The 22,685-nt window shown below is 38.7% G+C and overlaps 1 protein-coding gene across 3 annotated transcripts in view; it reads right to left on the bottom strand.

The window, feature by feature from the left end:
* The window catches only part of cftr (CF transmembrane conductance regulator), a 118,975-nt gene that overhangs the window by 89,502 nt on the left and 6,788 nt on the right, over positions 1-22,685 (bottom strand). For all 3 annotated transcript variants that reach the window (XM_043709590.1, XM_043709591.1, XM_043709588.1), the window contains exons 2-4: positions 16,918-17,028; positions 7,386-7,497; positions 4,296-4,511 (exon numbers count right to left, since the gene is read on the bottom strand). In XM_043709590.1, coding sequence (XP_043565525.1) covers positions 4,296-4,511; positions 7,386-7,497; positions 16,918-17,028 — 439 coding nt within the window. The remainder of the gene's footprint in view (positions 1-4,295; positions 4,512-7,385; positions 7,498-16,917; positions 17,029-22,685) is intronic.

Below are 22,685 nucleotides of genomic sequence, written 5' to 3'. Positions count from 1 at the left end.
TATACTCCTACTGCCTTTATTTACTTCTAAGGATTCACTCGATCTATCCTGTCTATACCTGACATATGCTTCCATCTTGTTTTTAACCAAACCCTCAATTTCTTTAGTCATCCAGCATTGAACTGGGAAAACTGGCCACTCCCCTGTCACTGTTAAACTAGACTCTTCCTAGACACCTCAACACCTCTGCCTTTGCGACCTCTCTTTAAAAAAAACCTAAGGACAAAATAGCCTTATTAAAGTGATAGCCTCATCACACAGGGCAGTCTACTCATCATGATGTGCCAACTGAAAATCAAGATTGTGTGCAGGCAGAATTGTTTACTTAAAAATACCTCCTCATTAGCCCATTTAATTCAGATATTAAGGATGCAAAAATGTGGAAATTGCATAGGATATCAAGAATGCACAATTGTAAGCAGTTTCATGCTCCATATCTAAGGAAGGATGTGCCAGTGCTGGACAGAGTTCAGAGGAGGTTTACAAGAATGATCCTAGGGATGAAGGGCTTTTCATATGAGGAGCAATTGAGAACTCTGGGTCTGTACTCAATGGAGTTTATGAGGATGAAGGGAAATCTGTTTGAAATGTACAGAATACAGAGAGGAATGGATAGAATGAACATAAAGAAGATATTTCCACTAGGAGGAGAGACAAGGACATGAGGGCACAGCATTGAGCAAAGGGATGACTCCTTAAGAGGAGGAATTTCTTTAGCCAGACAGTGGTTAATCTGTGGAACTCATTGATGTAGAAGGTTTTGGAGATTATGTGTTTAAGATAGAGATAGATAGGCTCTTGGTTATCAAGGGGATCAAAAGTTACGAGGACAAAAAAGGAGAATGGGGTTGAGAACTATAGCAGCCATGATGAAATGGCGGAGCAGACTCGAGGGGCTGACTGGCTTAATTTTGTTCTTGTATGTTATGGTCTAAACATGCCTCAAATTACCAGTCTACTGAATTGCAGATTGTTATTTTCTGAAAAAAATTCATCCAATTCACATTTCAATGATTCGCTTTGACATTTCCCCATAATCAAAACTCAATGAGGTGCATATGAGGTTTGACATGTGATTCATTGTCAAACAGGCAATGAGAGTTGTGTTTAGATATTTCAACCCAAATGAGCAATCATGGAGGGTAGATAAATTTAGGACAAAAAGATGCAGTAATATAAAACAAAGAATTACATTTGCTGGAAATCTGAAACAAAACAGAAATTACTGGAGAAGCTCAACAGATCTGGCAGCATTGGTGCTGAGAAATCTGAGTTAATGTTTCGAGTCCAGTGTCACAGTGAGTTTTGAAGAAGGCTCACTGGACTCAAAATCTAAACTCTGCTTTCTCTCAACAGATTCTGCTGGACCTGCTGAGTTTCTCCAGCAATTTCTGTATTCATGGCAAAAGATGCAGTAGTTTTGCTGGAGGGCAGACAAAGTGGCACCAGGCTTGTTGAGTTGGAAAGAGTGCTTGTCCATTGAAATAGCTCGTCATTGGTCATCATATCAAAAATAGTGTCAAATTATTGTGGCCAAGTTACATTTGGAAGTTGAATCTGTTCCACTGGATGATATTGCCAGAGTGGCTATGGGCTAGTCTTTCCAATGACTGGCAATTTTCGACAGGTTACCATTCAACTTCTTCATTTTTACAAAAGGAGAGACCTCCATATTTCTGGTAGGAGATTCCAATCAGGGTTCCCTCAGAAAAGTGGAGCTATGCTCCCATTCTGACAGTTCTCTTGTGTCGCAAAATTTTGGGGAAAAGACAAACCAGGCCCTATTTTCACAGGATTTATACAATCAATGGCAGGGCCCTGGGTAATATTGTAGAATAGAGACCATGGGGTTCAGGTACATAATTCTTTGAAATTTGCATCACAGACAGACAAGGTAGTTAAGAAGGCATTTAGTCATTACTCAGACCTTTGAATAGAGGAGTTGGACGTTATGTAGTGGTTGTACAGGATATTAGTGAGGCCTCTTCTGGAGTACAATGTGCAGTTCTAATCACCATGCTATAGGAAGGATATTATTAAACTGGAAAGGGTTCAGAAACGATTGACCACAATGTTGCTGGGAATGGAAAGTTTGAGGCATAAAAATAGACTGGAAAGGTTGGGACTTTTTTTCACTGGATAATAGGAGGTTGAAGGGTGACAATATTAAAGTTTATAAAATCATGAGGGGCACAGATAGGGTGAATGACAGGGGAGTTTACCTAGCCTTGGGGAAGTTCAAAACTATTTTTAGGGTGAGAGGAGAAATATTTTAAAAGGACACGAGGGGCAACTTTTTTCACACAAGAGTGATTCATGTGTGGAATGAATTGCCAGAGGAAATGGTGGATGCAGGTACAGTTACATCATTTAAAAGATATTTGGATAAGCTCATGAATGGGACAGGTTCGGAGGGATATGGGCCAAGCACAGTCAGGTGGGACTAGTTTAGATTGGGACCATGGTTGGTCCAGACTGGTTGGATGAAGGGTCTGGTTCCATGCTGCATGACTTTATGACATTTAATGATCCAGAATCACAGACAGCACTTCGACATCTCCAGTCAAGCAAGTTCATAAGTGGAAGGTGAAGATGTCGGGAGAATTTGTGCCAGATGGGTAGGGGCCAGGGATTCAGACAAGTAGGGTGCCAGCTGGATTGAGGGCCTGGTAAGTAGGGTGCCAATTGGGTAGGGAATAGGTGCTGAAGGGTAGAGTACCAGACAAGGTGCCAAGGTGCAAGGTGGCAAAGGGTCCAGTAAAGTTATGCAGTGTTTAAGGAGAGATCCGTTTCTGGCACAGGGAAGTATGCTGGCAGAAATCAGGTCTGGCAGGGGTGAGGGAGGGTATGTCAGGCCCAAGGATCGCAGCGGGAAATGGGGGTATTAGGAAGTGTGTGGAAAGCAGGGAAACATTCAGTCTGAAATGCAGAATGGATGTCCAGGTGCCAGGTAGTGGAGGCCGGCAGGGTTGGAGGTCAGGAATGCGAATGCCAATTCCAGAACAACGGAACAAGAGAGAAGATCCAGAGTAGGGGTAGAGTGAGAGGCTCTCTCCTGGGATTGAAGAGGGTTTGGTTCCAGAAGGGCAGTCAGCTCCTGCAAGATGATGGACATAGGGTCCAGAGCAGTTGAAGAGGGTATTGAATCATTGGGACAGGGGTGAACAGAGCTTGGTTTGTGTCCACAGCAAGTGAAGGGCGGAGTAGGTTTGGAGTGTGATAATGAGGGATCAGCACCCTGATGATCAACAGGGAGTTGAAACCCATTGGGGAAAGGGAGCTGTATCCAGAACAGCTGACTGGGGGCCAGGCCTGGAGCTGGTGAAGAATCATTGGGACAGGGGTGAACAGAGCTTGGTTTGTGTCCACAGCAAGTGAAGGGCGGAGTAGGTTTGGAGTGTGATAATGAGGGATCAGCACCCTGATGATTAACAGGGAGTTGAAACCCATTGGGGAAAGGGAGCTGTATCCAGAACAGCTGTCTGGGGGCCAGGCCTGGAGCTGGTGAACAAAGTTGGCTCCTAAAGATGGGAAAGGAGGACACTGAGTCCAAAACGGGTGAAGGGTACAGCTGGGTCGGGATCGGGTCCAAAGCGGGTGAAGGGGAGATCAGAGTGTAGTGAGGGCGGAAGGAGATGTCAGAGTGCAGCTGGGGGTGAGGATTGGTCTGAAGTGGGTGAAGGGGAGGTCAGTGTGCAGTGAGAGGTGATCAGCTCCCTGGGGTGAAGGTGGGTCAGGTACAGAGCAAGCAAAGAGGGAGCGAGGAAAAGGCGTTGGAGTCCAGAGCAGGATGGAGATGTGTCCTGTCTTGGGGGGGGGGTCAGGCCAGCAACCGTGGATCACACAAAGTGATTTAGGGGACATGTAGTTGAGAGTGTTTGAGGTATGTCTGTCTCTATTTAATAGTGTAACTTTTCCTGAGTAATTACTTGTTTACTCTCAATTCTCTGGTTTAAAGGGAGATTTTCGGATGGTTCCAGACAAAGGGGAGTTGCCCAGCAGAATCTCCAATTTCCCAGGCAAGGACCCATGTGCAACTCCCCTCTCCACTGGAATAATGACTGTGTCTGGCCAGCAAAACCTTCGATTAATCCAGTTGTGACTGTGTGGGACCAGAGTTGTACTGGCTATGTTGGAAAACTTAGACATGAAACCAGATAAGCATTGTTGCAGCCCCATGATCCAGAAAAACCTCCAGAGTTACACTATTCAAGAAAAGGAATCTCCTCTTACCTTTCAAATCACACTGCAAGATATCTATAATAAAACTATGTCAGTGCAAATTATATAAATACCTTTTTATAAATTAAACTGTACAATGCTATTCTCATCTGCATCCCGAGGTGCTGGAGACCGAAGACAGCTGGATGTAGAAAGAGAGTCCTCACAACAAACAGAAGGCATAGGCCTAAGGCAAGGTAGTAGGCTATTTCACGCTCATAAGTATTTCTCACGTTATATGATGCTATTATTCGTCCAAGGCAGAGAGGCTGCACAGCTTTAGTGAATTCCTATTGAAATCACAAAAGAAATTAAATAAGTAGCTATGAAGATTCAGTATTAGCAATACAAAATGCACACAACTTAATCCACAAGTTATCACACTTAACGGACAAATTACACTGAGGAACATTAATCCTTTACTTGTATTTTTACCATAACATTGGATTGTATGCAATCAAATACAGTTCCCATAGGTTTAAACTAATATACATCCTCTCTACATTTCGAATTCTCAGCACTTTTGTAGTTATCTTATGTTGTGTGGAGGTTAGTGTCTCATTGCAGAAAATCAAAGACATAATATAACTGAATTCCTTGCTGCCTCCAAGTGGGTACGTTGCACTACAATGGAGATGGTCAAGAACTGAACTAAATTTGTCTGTGGGGCCCTACCATCATAAATTAGGCAAGTTACATATGCCAATGAAATGTCCAGTATGGCTCACCCATCAGGATTGTAAAGATGTCACCTGAGATGATACCCAAACCTGGAAGGAGGGAGGAATCAATCAGGAGGAGTGTTGTAGTAAGCTGACAATGGCCTGCAATGATTTCGTGGAGCTTAGACAAGAGCTCATTCTCTTTCAACTCCATTAAATATATGCATTTGTGAAGCTCTAGTTATTAGAAACCAATGTACCAATCCTGGTCAGAAATGAGTGCAGAGGACATCAATTTAAGTGACATATATTCATTTCAAATGTCTCTAAGTTTATCTAAACAGGATTGTGGATTATTTTAAGCATCTGCCCAGTTAGTTGGAATAATGCTACACCTGCTTTAGGCCCATACAATGGGCAGAATTACATCAGGTTTAGACATTTTGTTCTCTGGTTCATTCAAGTGAATTTTCACAATACTTTTTCTGTGGCTTTACTATCCTTCCTACAATGTAGTACAGAGAGTAGCACACAATGCCTTTACTCTGGTCTAATAAATATCTTCTACGGATTTAACAACATTTCCCTGCTTGCTTTGTACACACAACCTAAAGTCCTGCTATCCTTTTCTACTCACCAATCTATTTTAAAGACCAAGAAATCTTCAACTTTGGATTGCCTCTTCACTGTGTTAAGGATGTGAACATTGTGGATTATGGTGTGAAATGTAACTTAAAGGCCCAGCAATCAGACAGGCCAGATGTCTGCAAGCCATGTCAAGATGTTGCAGCTGGAGGCCAGGACTTTGAGAATTGGAGCTACATGCATATGTCCTGTGACCCCACCTGCAGTCTTCTCTATTAAAAATCAGCAGCATTCTACCTGCCATTGGGGTAATAGTGAATAGGAGAAATGAACCATGCAAAGACACACAGAATACAGGCAATAAGAAAAATTACAAGGGTGATTATTGATAGTTGCATGCTACATCCCACAATTTCACATAAAAATTGGTTTGTAATGTTTCTTTTGCAGTAGCTTTTATTTTTGCATTGTGGCTAGGTGGACATTGTGGTGGTCAGTGAGAGACGGAAGATGAGATATGGGATTGTTAACAAATTTGGAATTAGGGTTACTGGCAAACAATTGAATGTGTTTATGTGACATTGGCCAGAAAATGGATTTGTAGTTTACTTCCTCCACTTCCTCGAGTTCATGTTCCTGAACTGCTCAGCAGAATGCTGTGCCCTCATGTTGGTGAGGTTGTGCAGTATGTAACAGGCCATCACAAAACTCGACATTTGCTCTGTCAAATGCTGCAGGGCATCTCCAGAGCAGACCAGACAATCAATGTGTTGATTTGACATGCCAGTAGTTTACTTCATATTTTCTGAAGTTTCATTTTATTCATTGTATGCATGTGCACATGTGCTGGTCATCAGACACACAAGTCATCAACAGATTGACCTTGTAACCCCATTTTAATTTGATGTGGTGACGGAAATGCAGCTTGCATGGCAGACTGGCTCAGAATGAAGACATCACAACTGTGGCTAGAATATCAGGCATTCACAAGACATTTTGTGTTATATGCTTGGAATTATAGGAGTGACAGTTTTTCAGTTGTAGTAAAGCAAAGAGTTGGCACTGTAAAGTTGTGAGTACAGTCATTTGTACCGCACACTATGGAGAAGCCTGCATACAATATGAAGCCACATGTTTGCTATACTTGGTCTCAGATGATAGAAAATGAAATGTAGTTAGCTTTTCTTCACCAAAGCATTCCATTAACTCCTTCAACAACAATGGAATGTAAACTGTGAGATGTTGCAATTATCTTCAGCTCCTTTTTCAAAGGAGATGTAAAAGTTAATCACTATCGTAGCCACTAGCAAGGCAGTCCTTAGGTTGAAGTTGGGAGTAACAGATTTCAGCGAGGACATCTTTCCTGAAGCAAAGATTTCTGCTAAGATGTTTCTCACCAACATTCTGATGGAAGAATTTCTTGATAGAATTTGTTGATAGTTCATCCACACTTTCTCCTCAGTGTTCTACAGCTTGTCCAGCTGTGCTGTATTTAAGGAAAATAACTACGAATGCATTCAAACCATATGTCAACAGGTTTATGCAGAAGCTGGAAGTTAGTAAAAAAAACTTCAACATCTCTCACTTCATATCCTGTAGATTTTTACAAATTGCAAGAACTAGAGAAAGCACCAAAATGCTTGTAGCAACAGAGTAACCACCAGAAGAAATTAACCTGTTAATAGTTGATGATCCCTTTAACAGATACTGTTGTCTGATATTTCCTGCCATATGTTCAGCTCTGCAAGCTTAAGAGAGGGAATTAGTTGGAGTGCTGTGGCCCAAAAATGGTGACACTGACAATGTTGTTTACTTGGCTGCAAAATTTATTTTAATTTTAGGGTAGTTTTGCTGCAAAACATAATTTGAACACTTTACTGTTTAATCAATACCATCTGTAAGTGAACAAAGCCTCACCACAAAATAAAGCAGAATCCCATAAGATAGAAATCTCCAGAAAAAACACCGGCGAAGTGCATTGACAAGTTTCGGATTTTTCTTCGATGTTGCTAACTCTCTATCCCATTCTCTGCAAACAAATGAGAACAAATCGATTAAATCAAATGTACACATCTTTTGAGCACCACCAGCAGCAGGGATCTCTTGAATGTTTTATTCAATTTAAGCATAGCCAAGGAGATTTGGCGATGATAAGCAATTAGATAGTAAAAACAAGCAGGAGGAGCCTTTGAATATCTAAGTTTGGTAAACATCGTAATTGAATGAAAGTTCAAATTCCAATTGGGCCACATTTTTGGCAGTTTAAAAACACCCAATCATATATCACGCTGTAGGAGTTTAATTATTTGAAAGGTCATGTTCAATGCTTTTTTAGAATGCTACTGAGACTCTGATGGGCAGTGGCACAAATTGCAAGCAAATAAAAGCGTTTGGAATATTTCCAGTCTCTTGGAAGGAGAAATTAGAGCAAACAAGTCCAAAATTTAGACAGTTTGGAAATAGTGTAATTATTCATTACAGGAACATTGAACTGATTAAAGGACAGGGCCTTCAATTTAATATCACTATGTAACATCAAGAGAATTGATTAAGCATGTTCCTTGTGAAATACCAAATGATCTAACCAGATTTCACTTCAAACCCACAACTTACAGATGAAACAGATTCTTTATAACCTTCATGTGTTACAGACAGTTTGATTGGGTAACCATTTTCTTATAAAACAATGGAAGAAACAGTCTTCTAGTTTAAGTGGCCATTCCTATTAAACAAGCCGTATGGAATTTGGAAACTGCTATTCCTATAAGTAAGTATTTCTGTTAAGAGAGCAACATGTCTAATCAAGTTAAAATATAAGGAAGATTTAAACAAAACTTCATTTCAAACTCAATAACAAATAACATTTCATGAAGGGAAAGTTAGCTTATTAGAGCAAGATCTGGGGCCCAGTCTGCCAAAGCTACTTTAGTTTATTGTCTCAATGATTTACCTCTCTTGCTCCTTCTCATAAATTCAGTAGGCTAGTTGGGCCACCTAATAACCATTAAACACTGTAATACCTCCCCTAGCTTTGATTTGACAAGCTTTGTATTCAGCTCCCCCTTCCCCTAGCAACAAACCCATTCTTTAGGGCTTCCATGACTAAATAATGCTGCTCCATGATTTTAATTGCGTTGCAACGTGAAATTCATCTCAATTCTTCATTGTCATTTTGTGGTTATTTCAGTAAAAGATCTTGAATTAAAGCTGTTAAACTTAGTTTGCACGATGCATAGAATTCAATATAAGTAATTTTCAAATACAAATATATAACAAGAAAATAAAATTACATAAATAGCAGCTAAATAATTGTTATTTGCTGTCACATGCAGTATAATGTGGGTTAGAAATATGCAATAATCCATGAATCTTATATTCCAGTGTAAGCAATTTCTGCCAATGCAATAGTAAACTAGTAATATTTATTTAACAACTTTGCTAAAGAATTGATACTCTCTGTTTGACGCTCCCATTTATCCAAGCAATAGCTTTGGAGTCAATTTCAACATATTTATTATTGCAATAAAAAAAATGACTACTCTATGAAAAATTATTTATTACTTTTGAGAGAAATAGTAAAGGGATATAGTATTCGTTGAATTTTAACTATTTGTAATTGACTGACACTATTCAACACTAAGCAGATAATCTGTATTATATTTCTTGAAGTTCCAGTTATGTTGACTTATTTGCAAGGAATTTATTCTCAAAATTCTTGAACTGCTATTATCTGTTTCAGTTTTGTATAACAGATGCCAATTCCTGTAAACGGAACCATGACTCATCACTTAACATTAGTAATTCCTTGTTTTAAAGGCATTTGTAACCAAACCTCTTTTCAATATTTTATTTATGTAGTTAAATAATTAGTGACATTAGTTTATTCCCATCTGTATAAATCATGCTAAAACATCATTGAAGTCATTCATTAACATTATCTCAAAAAGATTTGATTATTTTTGATCTTTACCATGAATTAGCAAATTGCCAATGCATCTTTAAGTTGCTACAAAAAGGTAGGTAGACTATCAAAAAATTAGAAGTTAACCAAATTTCACAGTGCAATCTTTTATTCTGAGCTTCTAGCATACATCAAAGTATTTAACACCGAATAGTAGCAAGTATAATAATGATGCACAGATTAAAGGAAGTAGTTACAAAGTTTGCAAAAAAAAGGGATTGCTAAAGTGAGACTATAACTAATTCAAACCCCATTTGCTTACACTGAATTAATCTAGGTCATAGAAACCAATAAGTAGTCACTACTTTTGGTAAGGCAAGAAGAAATGTAACTGGCATCGAAACAGTCTTAAAATAAATATTTAATTAGGTTTCAAAGTAATTGCAGTATTGTAATTATTTTATGGTTGACAATAGCACTGTGATTATCAAGTCATAGTCCAGATTTTCGTTCTTGTGTCAGGAATGGAGGGACGGAATGTTTCCCAGCTGCGCAAACTAAGCACAGGAAAGAGTGCACTGGAAGGTCATATTTAACACTGGGTTGGTAGAGTTTCTTAAGAGGCATGCCAGTCAACCCCAGAATGAGAATGGAGACTGCTAGCTGCGGCTGCAGGCTTTGTGTAAGGCCTGCCTCTCTTACTAGTGCTATACTACAGTTTGATTTTTTTAAAAATGAAACTGAAACTATCCTTCCATATATCACCTTCCCACACCCTGCCTCTATATTCCCCCCATACACCATTCATGCCATCTCATATCCTCCAAGCCCTATGCTCCTCTACCCATTCCAATGGCCCCTTACATAGTCTTTACCACTCCTTAGCCATCTATCCACAACTCATGTTTTTCCCTTGGCACTTTATACCTCAATGCCGACTTAATGCCAACTCCTTAAAGCCAATTCAGCCCCACCCCACTCAGCACATTTTGCCCTTTTTTTCCATGCCAACTCACTAAGTATCCAACATGTGCAGACCTCCGGAGGCATACCGATATAAAATTATATTATATGCCTGTTGATGATGTCATTATTTGACAAAAACACTCAGATTGATACAAAGGGTATACAAAATTCATTTAACTATTCTCTTATGAAAACAAATATTTCTATTCTAGTTGGAGGTGTCCATTGAAACACTCACCTGACATGCACCCCACTCTGAAAATAATAGGTTGTGAAATCATTTATGCAATCTAAATCATGTAATTGCTTACATCAGGATGCACACTGAAATACCTAACTTCTCTTGTTTGATTGTATGCATTTTTTTGGATGGTTCTTTGACAAATTTGGCAGTCCCTTAGCATGCTTATTGTACACAGAAACATGTCTACTTTTAACAATTCCAAAGGGTTTTTTACCCGATTAAAGTGTGCTTTATCCTCACCAAGAGCAGCTTACATTCCCCACAGGCATACCAGGATGCAAAGGATGCCCTGACATTCAAATTAATCCATAATGTTCAGAGCTGCTCTTACCTGGTTTTATCTGCACATTCCAAGTTTCAGACATAAATGTTGTGCAGGAATAGGCGGCTGATGAACTTAAATGGCCCAGTGTCTGCATAAACCACATACGTGTGAAAACTGGGCTGAAGCCAGCCTCATTCCGCAATATGGAAATGGTATGCTTGGGTTAGGTCTTTAGATTTCCAAGAACTTCCATATGTCAGACAGGGTGTTCATTATGTGAAATATCCGGAACTATGTCATTCAGTGTTACATGTCTATCAATCAACTGAACACGACATCTTTCCGCCGAAATGAACAGTAGTAATTAAACATCTCCACTTGGTGGCACAGCAGTGCTGTTGCAGGGTAATGCTGGATATCTTAAATAAAGTCCAATAATTAAACAAAGTATCAAACTCCCCAACCCACAGTAAAAGTAAGGTTACAGGAACAATAACAAGGAATGAATAGATCATGAATATGGAATGCAAGAGCACAATATTACCTGATGTCAAAACAGAGTGCACACAGCATTGTGAAAATATAGAAGTGGAGGTATAAATTATGTATTATCATCAGGCATACTCCCCAGCCCTCTAGTCCCCACCCACTGAGCAACGTTTCAACTCTGGCCCCTTCTCTCCTCAATCATTGAGAATTCCCTTTCATCACAATTACTGAGATTTATACTGTTCTTTTCCCAAATATAAAGTCTTTCAAAATCTGGAAATGTCTCCTGCATGTTAAGCAATTAACTCCCCAGTTCCATACACTCTCCTCTCTCTCTCCTTTTTTCTTCTTCCTCTTGAATCCTTTATTGGTCAGAGCATCGAGTACAGGAGTTGGGAGGTCATGTTGCGGCTGTGCAGGATGTTGGTTCGGCCACTTTTAGAACATTGCGTGCAATTCTGGTCTCCTTCCTTTTGGAAGCATGTTGTGAAACTTTAAAGGGTTCAGAAAAGATTTGCAAGGATGTTGCCAGGGTTGGAGGATTTGAGCTATAGGGAGAGTCTGAACAGGTTGGCGCTGTATTCCCTGGAGCGTCGGAGGCTGAGGGGTGACCTTATAGAGGTTTACAAAATCATGAGGGGCATGGATAGAATAAATAGACAAAGTATTTTCCCTAGGTGGGGGAAGTCCAGAACTACAGGGCATAAGTTTAAGGTGAGAGGGGAAAGATATAAAAGGGTCCCAAGGTACAACATTTTTACTCAGAGGATGGTGCATGTCTAGAATGAGCTGCCAGAGGAAGTGGTGGTGGCTGGTACAATTGCAACACTTAAAAGGCATCTGGATGGGTATATGAATAGGATGGGTTTGGAGGGATATGGGCCGGGTGCTGGCAAATGATTAGGATATCTGGTCAGCATGGACGAGTTGGACTGAAGGGTCTGTTTCTGTGCTGTACATCTCTATGACTGAATAAACTTATTGAGGCCAATATTCCATCACCAAGTCACCCTTTGTTTTACACATGGAAAGTCCTTGACTCTGGCACAGCCCAGTGAGTCAGAACTGAGAGTAGCAGAATCTCTGACAATCCTCTCTTTTATCTGTCAGCCAGGGCTCCCAGATTGGTACAGATTAACAGCCCCAATCAGGGGACTCAATTTCTATAAGCTAGCTGACCTCATTACAGTCACTATATCCCTCTCCTCATATTTATCTTCAAATTTAGATGAGTGACAATCAAAATATGATTCAAATTTTATAGGTGGAAAAATACAAAGTACAGAAAATCAGTTATGCCTTCACACTTAATTGAATTGATAAAACAGGATTGACCCTTGATAAACAATACCAAACTAATAGTTCAAAAATTATTTACACAATCACTTAAAGTTCTGCTTGAGGTATTTCAGCTGTTGGAAAACAAGCTTGCTGTTTAAACAAGCTTGTTTGTTCACTTCAGATTCTCACTGAGCTTCATTGCTAAAATTGAAAGCAACTGATAACTTGTACTGATACATGTATTGTTCTTGAAAGCTGAGGTGGTAAGCTGTCAATAATGTTACAAGGATGATTGAAATTTATTTTGGTTCACCACATATTGAAAGGGATTCTTTATTCCAAAGACAACATTCCTTCTCATGTATTTGCAGTCTTGCCCAACTTGAACAAGTAAAGTGATAGTCAATAGACTAATCGGAGGCAAATATATTTGTATGCAAAAATGCTCAATGGATATTGATGATCAGATTTACTAATTTTGCAGATGCATTTAAAATGCCTGTAAAAATATTGGACTGATCTTGCTCTCTTTGGCTAAGTTGCAAATGTAATAGATTTTCTAAAGGAACTTTTGCCATGAAAACTGACAAACTTTCTCATCTGTATCTTCCCAAACTGACCAAATTAATTGCCTACCAGCTCCTATGGCACCCCTCGTATTCAATTCAGCCCTATCTGACCATGTACACTTATCGGAACAACTCATTACTCAGAAAAATACTATCACAAGACCGTCTGCACCATCTTTGAAAGGCCGCAGTACACCCAGCCAAACACTGGCATTCTGAAGCTGCTCTGCTCATTTAAGGGCCCTTCCAGAGAATGGCATAGAAGAGGAAGATGGCATCATGATTCTCCAACAAGGATCTGAAGGTCCTGGTTGAAAGGTTTATGCAAAGGAGAAGAGTCCATATCTCTTAAAACAGGCAGAGGAGGTCCTGTCTGCCAGAGCCTGGCACCCAGGTCTGAGGTCACTGTGCAGGTCATTGACATATGCATGATGTTGAGGAATAGCTAGCAATGCCATAAGTCAGTGAATAACATTCTCCACTCTTACAGGAAAAGTGCTACATTGTTCTCATGCTCTGTCATTGTTAGTCTTGCTTTCAAGATCTCCCCTCAGATGTTGTCAACCAACCCACTCCACCCCACCCTCACTCCCATGCCTGTATATCTTCTGCACTGCCTCCTCACTATCTTTTACCCACTTGCATCAAACAACCAAGTCACCTGCTGTGATCTCACTCAATCCCTCCCTTTCCCTTACCACAGGAAAAGGCAGGCCATAAAGAAGGCATACTGGTGGAGAGGTGCTCAATGTTAGATTCCTCCTCCTTTTAGTTAGGAATCATTGGTCTTGGAGAGCGTGCACCTTTGGAGAACACCTCATAGTGACAGCTCCATATTTGGCTGAGAAAGATATGACTCAGGCCACTGGCACTCAGAAGACAGCTGAAAACCAGGCACTTGCTCAGTCCCAGGCAGGAGAGGATCCTGTGGTGTCAGATTCATCCACATGCACAGGGAGGAATAGGAGAAGCAGACAGTTAAGTGAGGTATAATGACCCTCATTGCCCAGAAGCTGCAGTTCAGTGAGTCAAGCAACTGTGTGTTTTCTTTCTTGTTTCTTTCATTAACTAACTTGGACATTTCTCTTAAATATTTTTATTAATAGTTTGTAACTACAAGCCATCTGTCAGTGGAGTCATGGGGATTCCAGTTTATTTTCTATCTTCTAATTATGCCGCCTATATTACAAGTCCACATTGAACTGCAGAGAACATAACATTAGTTGACTCATGGATCAACAACTGAAATACCTCAAGCAGATATTAAAGCAATGTGTCAATCCTGTTCCAACTGTAACTTTGATAATGCTTATCAAGGGTCACTTCTGTTTGTTCAGTCTGAGTAGACACATTTACTCAGTCCAAGAAAATTGCTCATCCAATCTGTCATTGGTTAATTTAACAATTCCTTAGAATCAATAGATTAATCCAATATGTCTGATGCTGATGAATCATTTACCAGGAGTTTATATGTAAATATAGTGAGATATATGTAAATAGTTTGAACAGCTTTGTACTAAATTGTGGCATTACAATTTCCAACCAAATTTCCTTTATCCTCACTGAACAAATTGAAAGGTTCACTTTGATATGAGGGAAGAAGTAATTGAATTGATAAGACATATGAGCAACAGGTGTAAATATGACTTTCATTTCTTCAAAAAAATTACTTTCTCTGTTGTTGGTAATAATGTTTAGAAATATGAATCTGTGAAATGGGATTAGCTAACATTGAGAGAGTTGAACAATCTTTCATCTCTGGGGCCTATGTTTGAATCTAACCATGAATTGATGGGATAAAAGCCTACTTTGTCTATTAACCCAGTTGATGAAGCACTTGGGATATTTTATTATGGTAAAAGTGCCAGATAAATTTAAGTTGTTACTGTTCTAATGGTCCAAAACGAAATGTATTAGGTTGTCACATTGATCTGCCTGTGGTCAAGAATTTGCAGTACAAATAATTCATAAAAATGTTGAAGAGAAATGGTCAGGTTAGATCATGAAAGAAACAAAAGATTTTCATATTGACACAGTAGTCCACATTCTCTCTGCTAAGACTGGTGAGATGCATTGATGAGCAGTGGGAGCTCTAATTATTCTGACTGTGATTCTGTTCTGTGACACTGTACAAGTGGATAGGGGTTCATTCCCCCACACTTGCAGCTGCATTTTAACAAGCAATATAAAAATCCATGTAAAACTAGCACATGGGCTATCAAAGTGCAGACAAATTTTAAAAGGTCACTTCAAGGTGCTGCAGGATCTAGTAAACACAAAGTAAATGCTAAAACATTTACACACTATTTGCATCACACTGTCAGAAGGGAGCACATATAAGGAATGTAGATGTTCACTAAGTATAATTCTGGAATATTAAAGGAGAAACATTTGCATGAAGCTCATGCAATAATTTATGATAAATGCCCCAACAGGAGAGGTACCATGCCAGATATGCAAAGTAAATAAATTAACAGTATGTTCCAGTTGTGCAGATAACATATTTTTTTGAACAGAAATAAAAGATTTTACAGAATAATTTAATTATCTGGACCTTAGGCCTTATTGTGACGTCCCCTTCAAATGTTGTCTGAAAGTGTTTCTTAATTTAATTAAATGCTTTGGCTTATACCCAATTGTGAAAAAAAGTGATAAAACATGAGAAATCATCATTTATTAACCTTGGAGAGATACCATTATCATTGAATTTCTTTATCAGTACTAATTCAGTATTTCATTCCTCCAGGGCAGCACGGTAGCTCAGTAGTTAGTACTGCTGTCTCACAGCACCAGGGTCCCAGGTTTGATTCCAGCCCCGGATGACTGTCTGTGTGGAGTATTGCACATTCTCCCTGTGTCTGTGTGAGTTTCCTCCCATGGTCCAAAGATGTGCAGGTCAGGTGAATTGGTCATGCTAAATTGCCCATAATGTTAGGTGCATTAGTCAAAGAGAAATGGGTCTGGGTGGGTTACTCTTTGGACGGTCAGTGTAGACTTGTTGGGCTGAAGGGCCTGTTTCTACACTGTAGGGAATCTAGTTTTAATTGTTAATTATTTCATTACCATGCTGTGGATGCTAAACTTTGAGTAATTTATTTAAAGACTCTAAGAATAAAGATGAGTTTCATGACATTAGCCTGAATTTTTCACAAGAAGAGGGTTGATCCATCCATCTTTTGGCATTGCCATGAACCCAATCTAATTTTCTACATCAAGCCGACAGTACAGACTCTTGGCTAAATCAGCATAATCAAGAAGTCTGTGGCATGAGGACAGGGGAAAATGATTACTCCTGGATGCTTTCTTGCCAAAAAATGTTTCAGTTGGCTCTGCAGCTATCCTAAATTCTATTGTTTCTCCACTGGTCCCTGGAATTGTTCTTGTCACAATGAAAATCAATATTTCTGGGCCTGTGCCCTGACTATTTTTTACATAGGGTGGCCAAGGAGAAGTGGATTCTTGTCCTACTGCAGGTGGTAAATTGTAAAAGCGTCTTCAATTGACTCCCCTTGATATTTTCCACACATTACATAATATTGCATTGTGTAGCTGAGCAAAATCTAACTATTCTGCCTATGCAATTTGAGAAGACTGTATCACAATTATAACCTCAGATTCATTTAACTAATATGAAACCTTTACAGCTTGATTGGTCATAATTTTGCATTCATATTTCATATGAGCATTGAAGACAATATTAAGAAAAGCATTATTAACAAAGTTCTTTCACATACCTTTCTAACATCTCAGAAAGTTCATCTGCAGAGTCAGATGAAGGAATCTGGTAGATGTCTGATAGTTCCAGCTTTTGCCTGTAGCCTTTTTTCAAAATGGATCTTGGCCACCTACAGAATGCAACATTAATAAATAATGTATTCAAATATAGAACCATGGCCATTGCCATGATGTCCCAGATACAATTTCAAACCCTTCCATTTTACAAGGAGATTAAAAAAAAACATTTTTGTGCTCCTAGTGCAGGATTTTCATAAGCTGGGAGTGCACCATTTCACTTCATGGAATCCTTAGGGTGCTGGAATACTTTAAGTGCAATTAGTACTCTAAATTAACTAATTTCAGCCACAACACTGTATGGGTTTCCGAGCTGAGGCCATTTGGTTCAATGTGGACAAGACAAAGCAAGTCATCTCCAGGTCATTTACGTGCTTTCGAGTACTAATTTCCAGGCTGGACATTAGTTCAGCTAGTGCTTAAAATGACAATGGGCAGCTGCTGACCAACAGCTCATAATTTTTTTTATTTGTTCGTGCATTATAGACTTTACTAGTTCGGCAAGCATTTGTTGCTCAACTTCAGTTGTCCTGGAGCTGAGGGTGGTGTCCTAAGCTATTTCACAGAGAACAGTTAACCACATTGCTATGGGGCTGGAGTGATCTGTTGGCTAGATTGGTTAAGGGGAGCAGACTTCCTTCTCTAAAAGTCATTAGTGAACAAGACAGTTTTTTTACAACTATCAGCAGTGTTTACGTAATCACCATTGTGCTATTATTAAATCCAGATTTTTGATAAATGTACACTTAGGAAGAGATGCAGTGCTCCTCTAGGCTCCACAAAACAACTGTGAACCTCTGTTGATCTGGCTCACCCACTCCTGCATCATCTCCACTTCTCATAGGATCTACTGACGGCTGCTCCTGGTTTTGCAATCAGAACTTATTGCTGTTGTTAAGAGCAATAAGATATACAAATCAATATGCAGAATAACCTGAGTTTATTGAATAAGCTTGGTAATAAGCTGAGCTGAGTAAATAAGCTGACTTAGATTCATAGAGTCATAGAGATGTACAGTATGGAAACCGACCCTTCGGTCCAATCCGTCCATGCCGACCAGATATCCCAACCCAATCTAATTCCACCTGCCAGCACCCGGCCCATATCCCTCCAAACCCTTCCTATTCATATACCCATCCAAATGCCTCTTAAATGTTGCAATTGTACCAGCCTCCACCACTTCCTCTGGCAGCTCATTCCATACACGTACCACCTGTGAAAAAGTTGCCCCATAGGCCTCTTTTATATCTTTTCCCTCTCACCCTACACCTATGCCCTCTAGTTCTGGACTCCCTGACCCCAGGGAAAAGACTTTGCCTATTTACCCTATCCATGCCCCTCATAATTTTGTAAACCTCTGTAAGGTCACCCCTCAGCCTCCGACGCTCCAGGGAAAACAGCCCCAGCCTGTTCAGCCTCTCCCTATAGTTCAAATTCTCCAACCCTGGCTGCGTTTTCATTTGTAAGCCTAATTTCCTCTCTGATATTCACACAAATAAGGTTGTGCCTTATTCTCTTAATGGTAAATACCATCAGAAATATTCATAATTTTGAATTACATAATTTCTTTTGTGCTCTCAGGGCATCCAATATGCTTATGGCCAACTAAGTACCTTTGACATGCAGCACAGGGAAATGTGACTTCAAATTTGCTATAGCAAGATCCCAGAAATTGAAAATTAAAATTTAGCCAAAGAAATGCTTCAGTTTACTGTTGGTCACGGTCTGAGGGGGACCATTTGTTTGTCTTCAGACAAAGCCATTGGACCTCTGCAAGTCATCTCAACAGGCAGACTGGACCTTACATTAATGTCCTGAAATAATTTAGCAATCTCCCAGCACAGCACTGAAGTTGTAGCCTAGATCGTGTGCTCATACCTTGTAGTGAGAATTGAATCCATAGCTTTATGACTGAGAGTTAAGAGTGTTACTTAATGAATCAAACTAACATCAGCATGCAGAGACAAAATTGCATTCAAAATTAACTTTGTTTTTCAAAGCAAACGTTTCACTTGTTTCCACGCTAACTTATTGGTATATCACTGAAAATAAATAAAACCCTTCAAAGCAATCGGACAACATTTTAGTCTTTTTAAAAAAATTACCTGACAGATATTCTAGAAGTGAAGGTGCTGCAGCTCTGCTAATGACAGGAAAGTGTAATCATAATGTGGTAAGTTTGCTTAAACAGTTTGCATTATAAATATTGGCACAGGAGTTTATAATGAAAAATACACAAATATAGACAGATTCAAAATGAAGACTAAATGATGTCTGTATGTTTTCCTTAATACCTGTACTCTAATCCATCTCCACTTGAAGACTCTAGGCCTTGATTTACCATCAGACCACCGGAAGGCAACTAAAATTAAGTTACACTAAATTCACTGATAATCTTAGCTCCTATGTACTTTATTTCCCATTTTTTTCGATGTCTATGTTGTACCGCTTAAGAAGACTGTGTACAGTTTAGTAAAATCATTCTCAATGAAAGGTTACACTGTTAACATTAATTTGTCTTTTACAAAAACGCTGTCACATTTGTGTATAATTTAAATATTTTGATACCTCTCACGTGTATATCGTTGATAATGAGGAATACTCCTTTTGTGCAAGTTGAACTGATCTATCTATAATCTAGACCCATAATTTCCAAGAATTCAATTCACTTATATCATAAAAAGGGCAAAAACAAAATATCAAAAATTATATATTACGATACATTTTTCACTGTAACAAATACATATGATAATAAATAAATAAAATCAAGATATGGAAGGCATTATGCAAAATGAACTTTTTACTACCCATATGTATATATATATATATATAAACTATATTTGCATTAATAGCGCTGATTTTGAGGAACCACTGTCCGTTCAATTTCGTATCAGCATAATGTACAAAAGCAGAGTCTTAACTTCGGATTCCATTTCATTAGTTGACACACACCTGAAAGCTCTTAATGTTTAAAATTAACTGGTTCATTCTCTTAACTCTAATGTGAAGTAAACTAACAATAGAACACTCTTTTGCTGCGTGGTTAACAAAGTCAGAATAACTTGGTGTGCCAACTGCACCATATAATATAAAGGCTAATATCTCTACTATAGTGTCTCTATATCCTTGTCTCTATGTTAGACATTTTATCATTCCACGATCTGCTTTTAAATCTATTATATTGTCATGGAATTTAAAAAAATGAAATTGATACCAATTACTGAATGCAAACTTTTTTTTAATTTGAGAAGGTGAGACTTCCTCTTTTCTGATTATTTCTATTGGGTTCCTCTGACAATTCATTCCACACATGCACGACTTTCTGCATGTCTCTGAAATATCCCTGTACATTTGAAACTTTTTGCTGCACTTATGCTGCACTTTCATTGCATGCCCCAGTGTAAGGTAAAAGGTTCATATAGTAAAATTCAATGATTTCTATTTTTGTTCATGAAGATTTTACAAACTTGCTACAATTCATATGTACCCAGCAGATATGGTAATATATTAATATTTGTTTCTGTGTTCAATACAATGTGGGGGAACCACTTCTAAATGAATATTGACCAACAAATATGTTTCAGACCAAATGCAACTGTATGCAATTACTTATAATATACAGAGCATTTTTGTGTTTTACTGCATGATGAAATGGCTATTAACTTTGGTTCATATGCTAATGATACAGCTATCATATTATGATTTAGGACTATGATAATCAGAATGTAATTGAAATATGATTTCTTGAACCATTACATTACTTACCTTTAGGCTGTGCCTTTGGTACATGACTGATTATTTTAATCAATCATATAGCAACCCTGCATTATAACAGCTTTGAAGTAGATCCAAATTTACTTATATTTTGTGAGGAATGGATTCCTCTCATAAATAGTGGTCACTAAACCATGAAATCACAGGATAAGTTCACAATGCATTTGTCAACATACCTAACATGGATATTCATAATTCAAGCTAACATTCATTTTGTGAGTCACAAAATACTGCATCATAGAACCAAGACAGAAAAAAATGCTACTTTTTCCAAGAGCTTTTTTTATTCATTAAAGCACTTAGTATAATTGTCATAGGAGATGTGCTTGTTTAAAGTTACGAGTATGATTCTTCTCAGATGGAATATTCCTTACAGTAAAACCCCAACATTAGTTCTATTAGTATTTAATGAAAAAATCTTGCATTCTGATGACTAGTCACCTGACATGAAATGTTAACTCTGTTTTCTTTATACAGATGCTGCTAGATCGGTTGAACTTCTCCAACAATTTGTTTTGTTTCAGATCTCAAGCCTCCACAGTTCTTTGTTTTGTCACAAAAATCTCGTGTCGAGAGTTTTAGTTTTAGTTTCTCACTAACTCCGAACAATGCAGGGTGTTGCTAATAATTAATATTATTATTTCCATTTTGAACAGATATAGCTGTATTTGTAACCAATGCAATTCTGCATGCTCTTGCAAAGGTAGAGCTGATAAAGTATGGTGGAATTTGCACTTATAACACTTCATGTGTGCGTTGTACAATATTTATTTTGCTCCTTTTCACTAGGAGACCATGGCTCTATAATTCCTGCAAAGCCTCACAGTCTTCTTATTGCTGTAATCTTCAGTCCCACAATACTCTCTGCACTCCTCCAATTCTGACCTCTTGAGAATCCATGATTTTAATGGCTCCACCAGTCACAGGTGTGCTTTCATCTAGCTGGCCTTAACTTCTGGATTCCCTCCATAATATCCCCAATATGATTCACCTCTTCTGCCCTTTACTCCTCACCACCTAATTCTTTGAGCAAGTTTTCTGTTATCAGTCTGAATATAATTTTATTTGGTTTGGCATCAAACTTACTGATAATACATGACAACATGGAATGTGCTTTCTACATTAATCATAATATATAAACACAAATCATTTCTGTTATATTCCTCAGCCCTGAATGGTAGGACAGTGATTTTCTAATCAAGTTCATTTCTCCCATATTAGCCTAGTAGGACTAAGGTTACCAATCTCCTTTATTATAAAGGAATAGTTAACCCTTCAATTGGCAACTGGTGTGTCACAACTGGAATGAAAAAAATCCACCAACATTTGGACCTTACATCCTGTTAAAAGCAGAAAATTTGGAGAATTTGAACGACTTCTTCAGAGAGAAAGACAGTTAGTATTTCAATGAATCATATCAGATTTGAATCGTTAACTCTGTTTCTCCTTCCACAGGCTTGCTGAGTTTCTCCAGCATTTTCTGTTTTTATTTCAGATTTGCAGTATCCACAGTGTATCGTTTCCATCTTGATGCACTTATCAGGCAATTGTACCTATTCTGCCTTAAAATCAATTGCCATGTCATTCCTATGGTTGAGACCATCCGAGTAAATTTCAATGAATACTGCTGTTCTGGAAATTAAAGTTTTGTGCTGAGAAAATGAAGTCAATTCTGAAAAGTACTGATTCAGGAAGCGTCTGCACTAAAAGTACAGCACAACATAATGCCTGTTGGCTTTTATCTAACAGTGAGAAAGCAGTGGGTTTAACTTCCTTGCTCTGAACCTGTTCCAAAATGTTACTATAGGGAATTAGAAATTACAGCATCTTGTCATAAGCGAATCTGCCCTTGTATATGAGGTCAAAACTGTGGAATGATTTTGTCTATTTATTAGTGTCCTGCGAACATCAGGGCATTGACAGCCAATTTTTCCAC

The sequence above is a fragment of the Chiloscyllium plagiosum genome, chromosome 19, assembly GCF_004010195.1.
Source record: "Chiloscyllium plagiosum isolate BGI_BamShark_2017 chromosome 19, ASM401019v2, whole genome shotgun sequence".
NCBI lineage: Eukaryota > Metazoa > Chordata > Chondrichthyes > Orectolobiformes > Hemiscylliidae > Chiloscyllium > Chiloscyllium plagiosum.
Note: the sequence above shows the minus strand (reverse complement) of the source record. Positions and strands in the feature narration are given on the sequence as shown.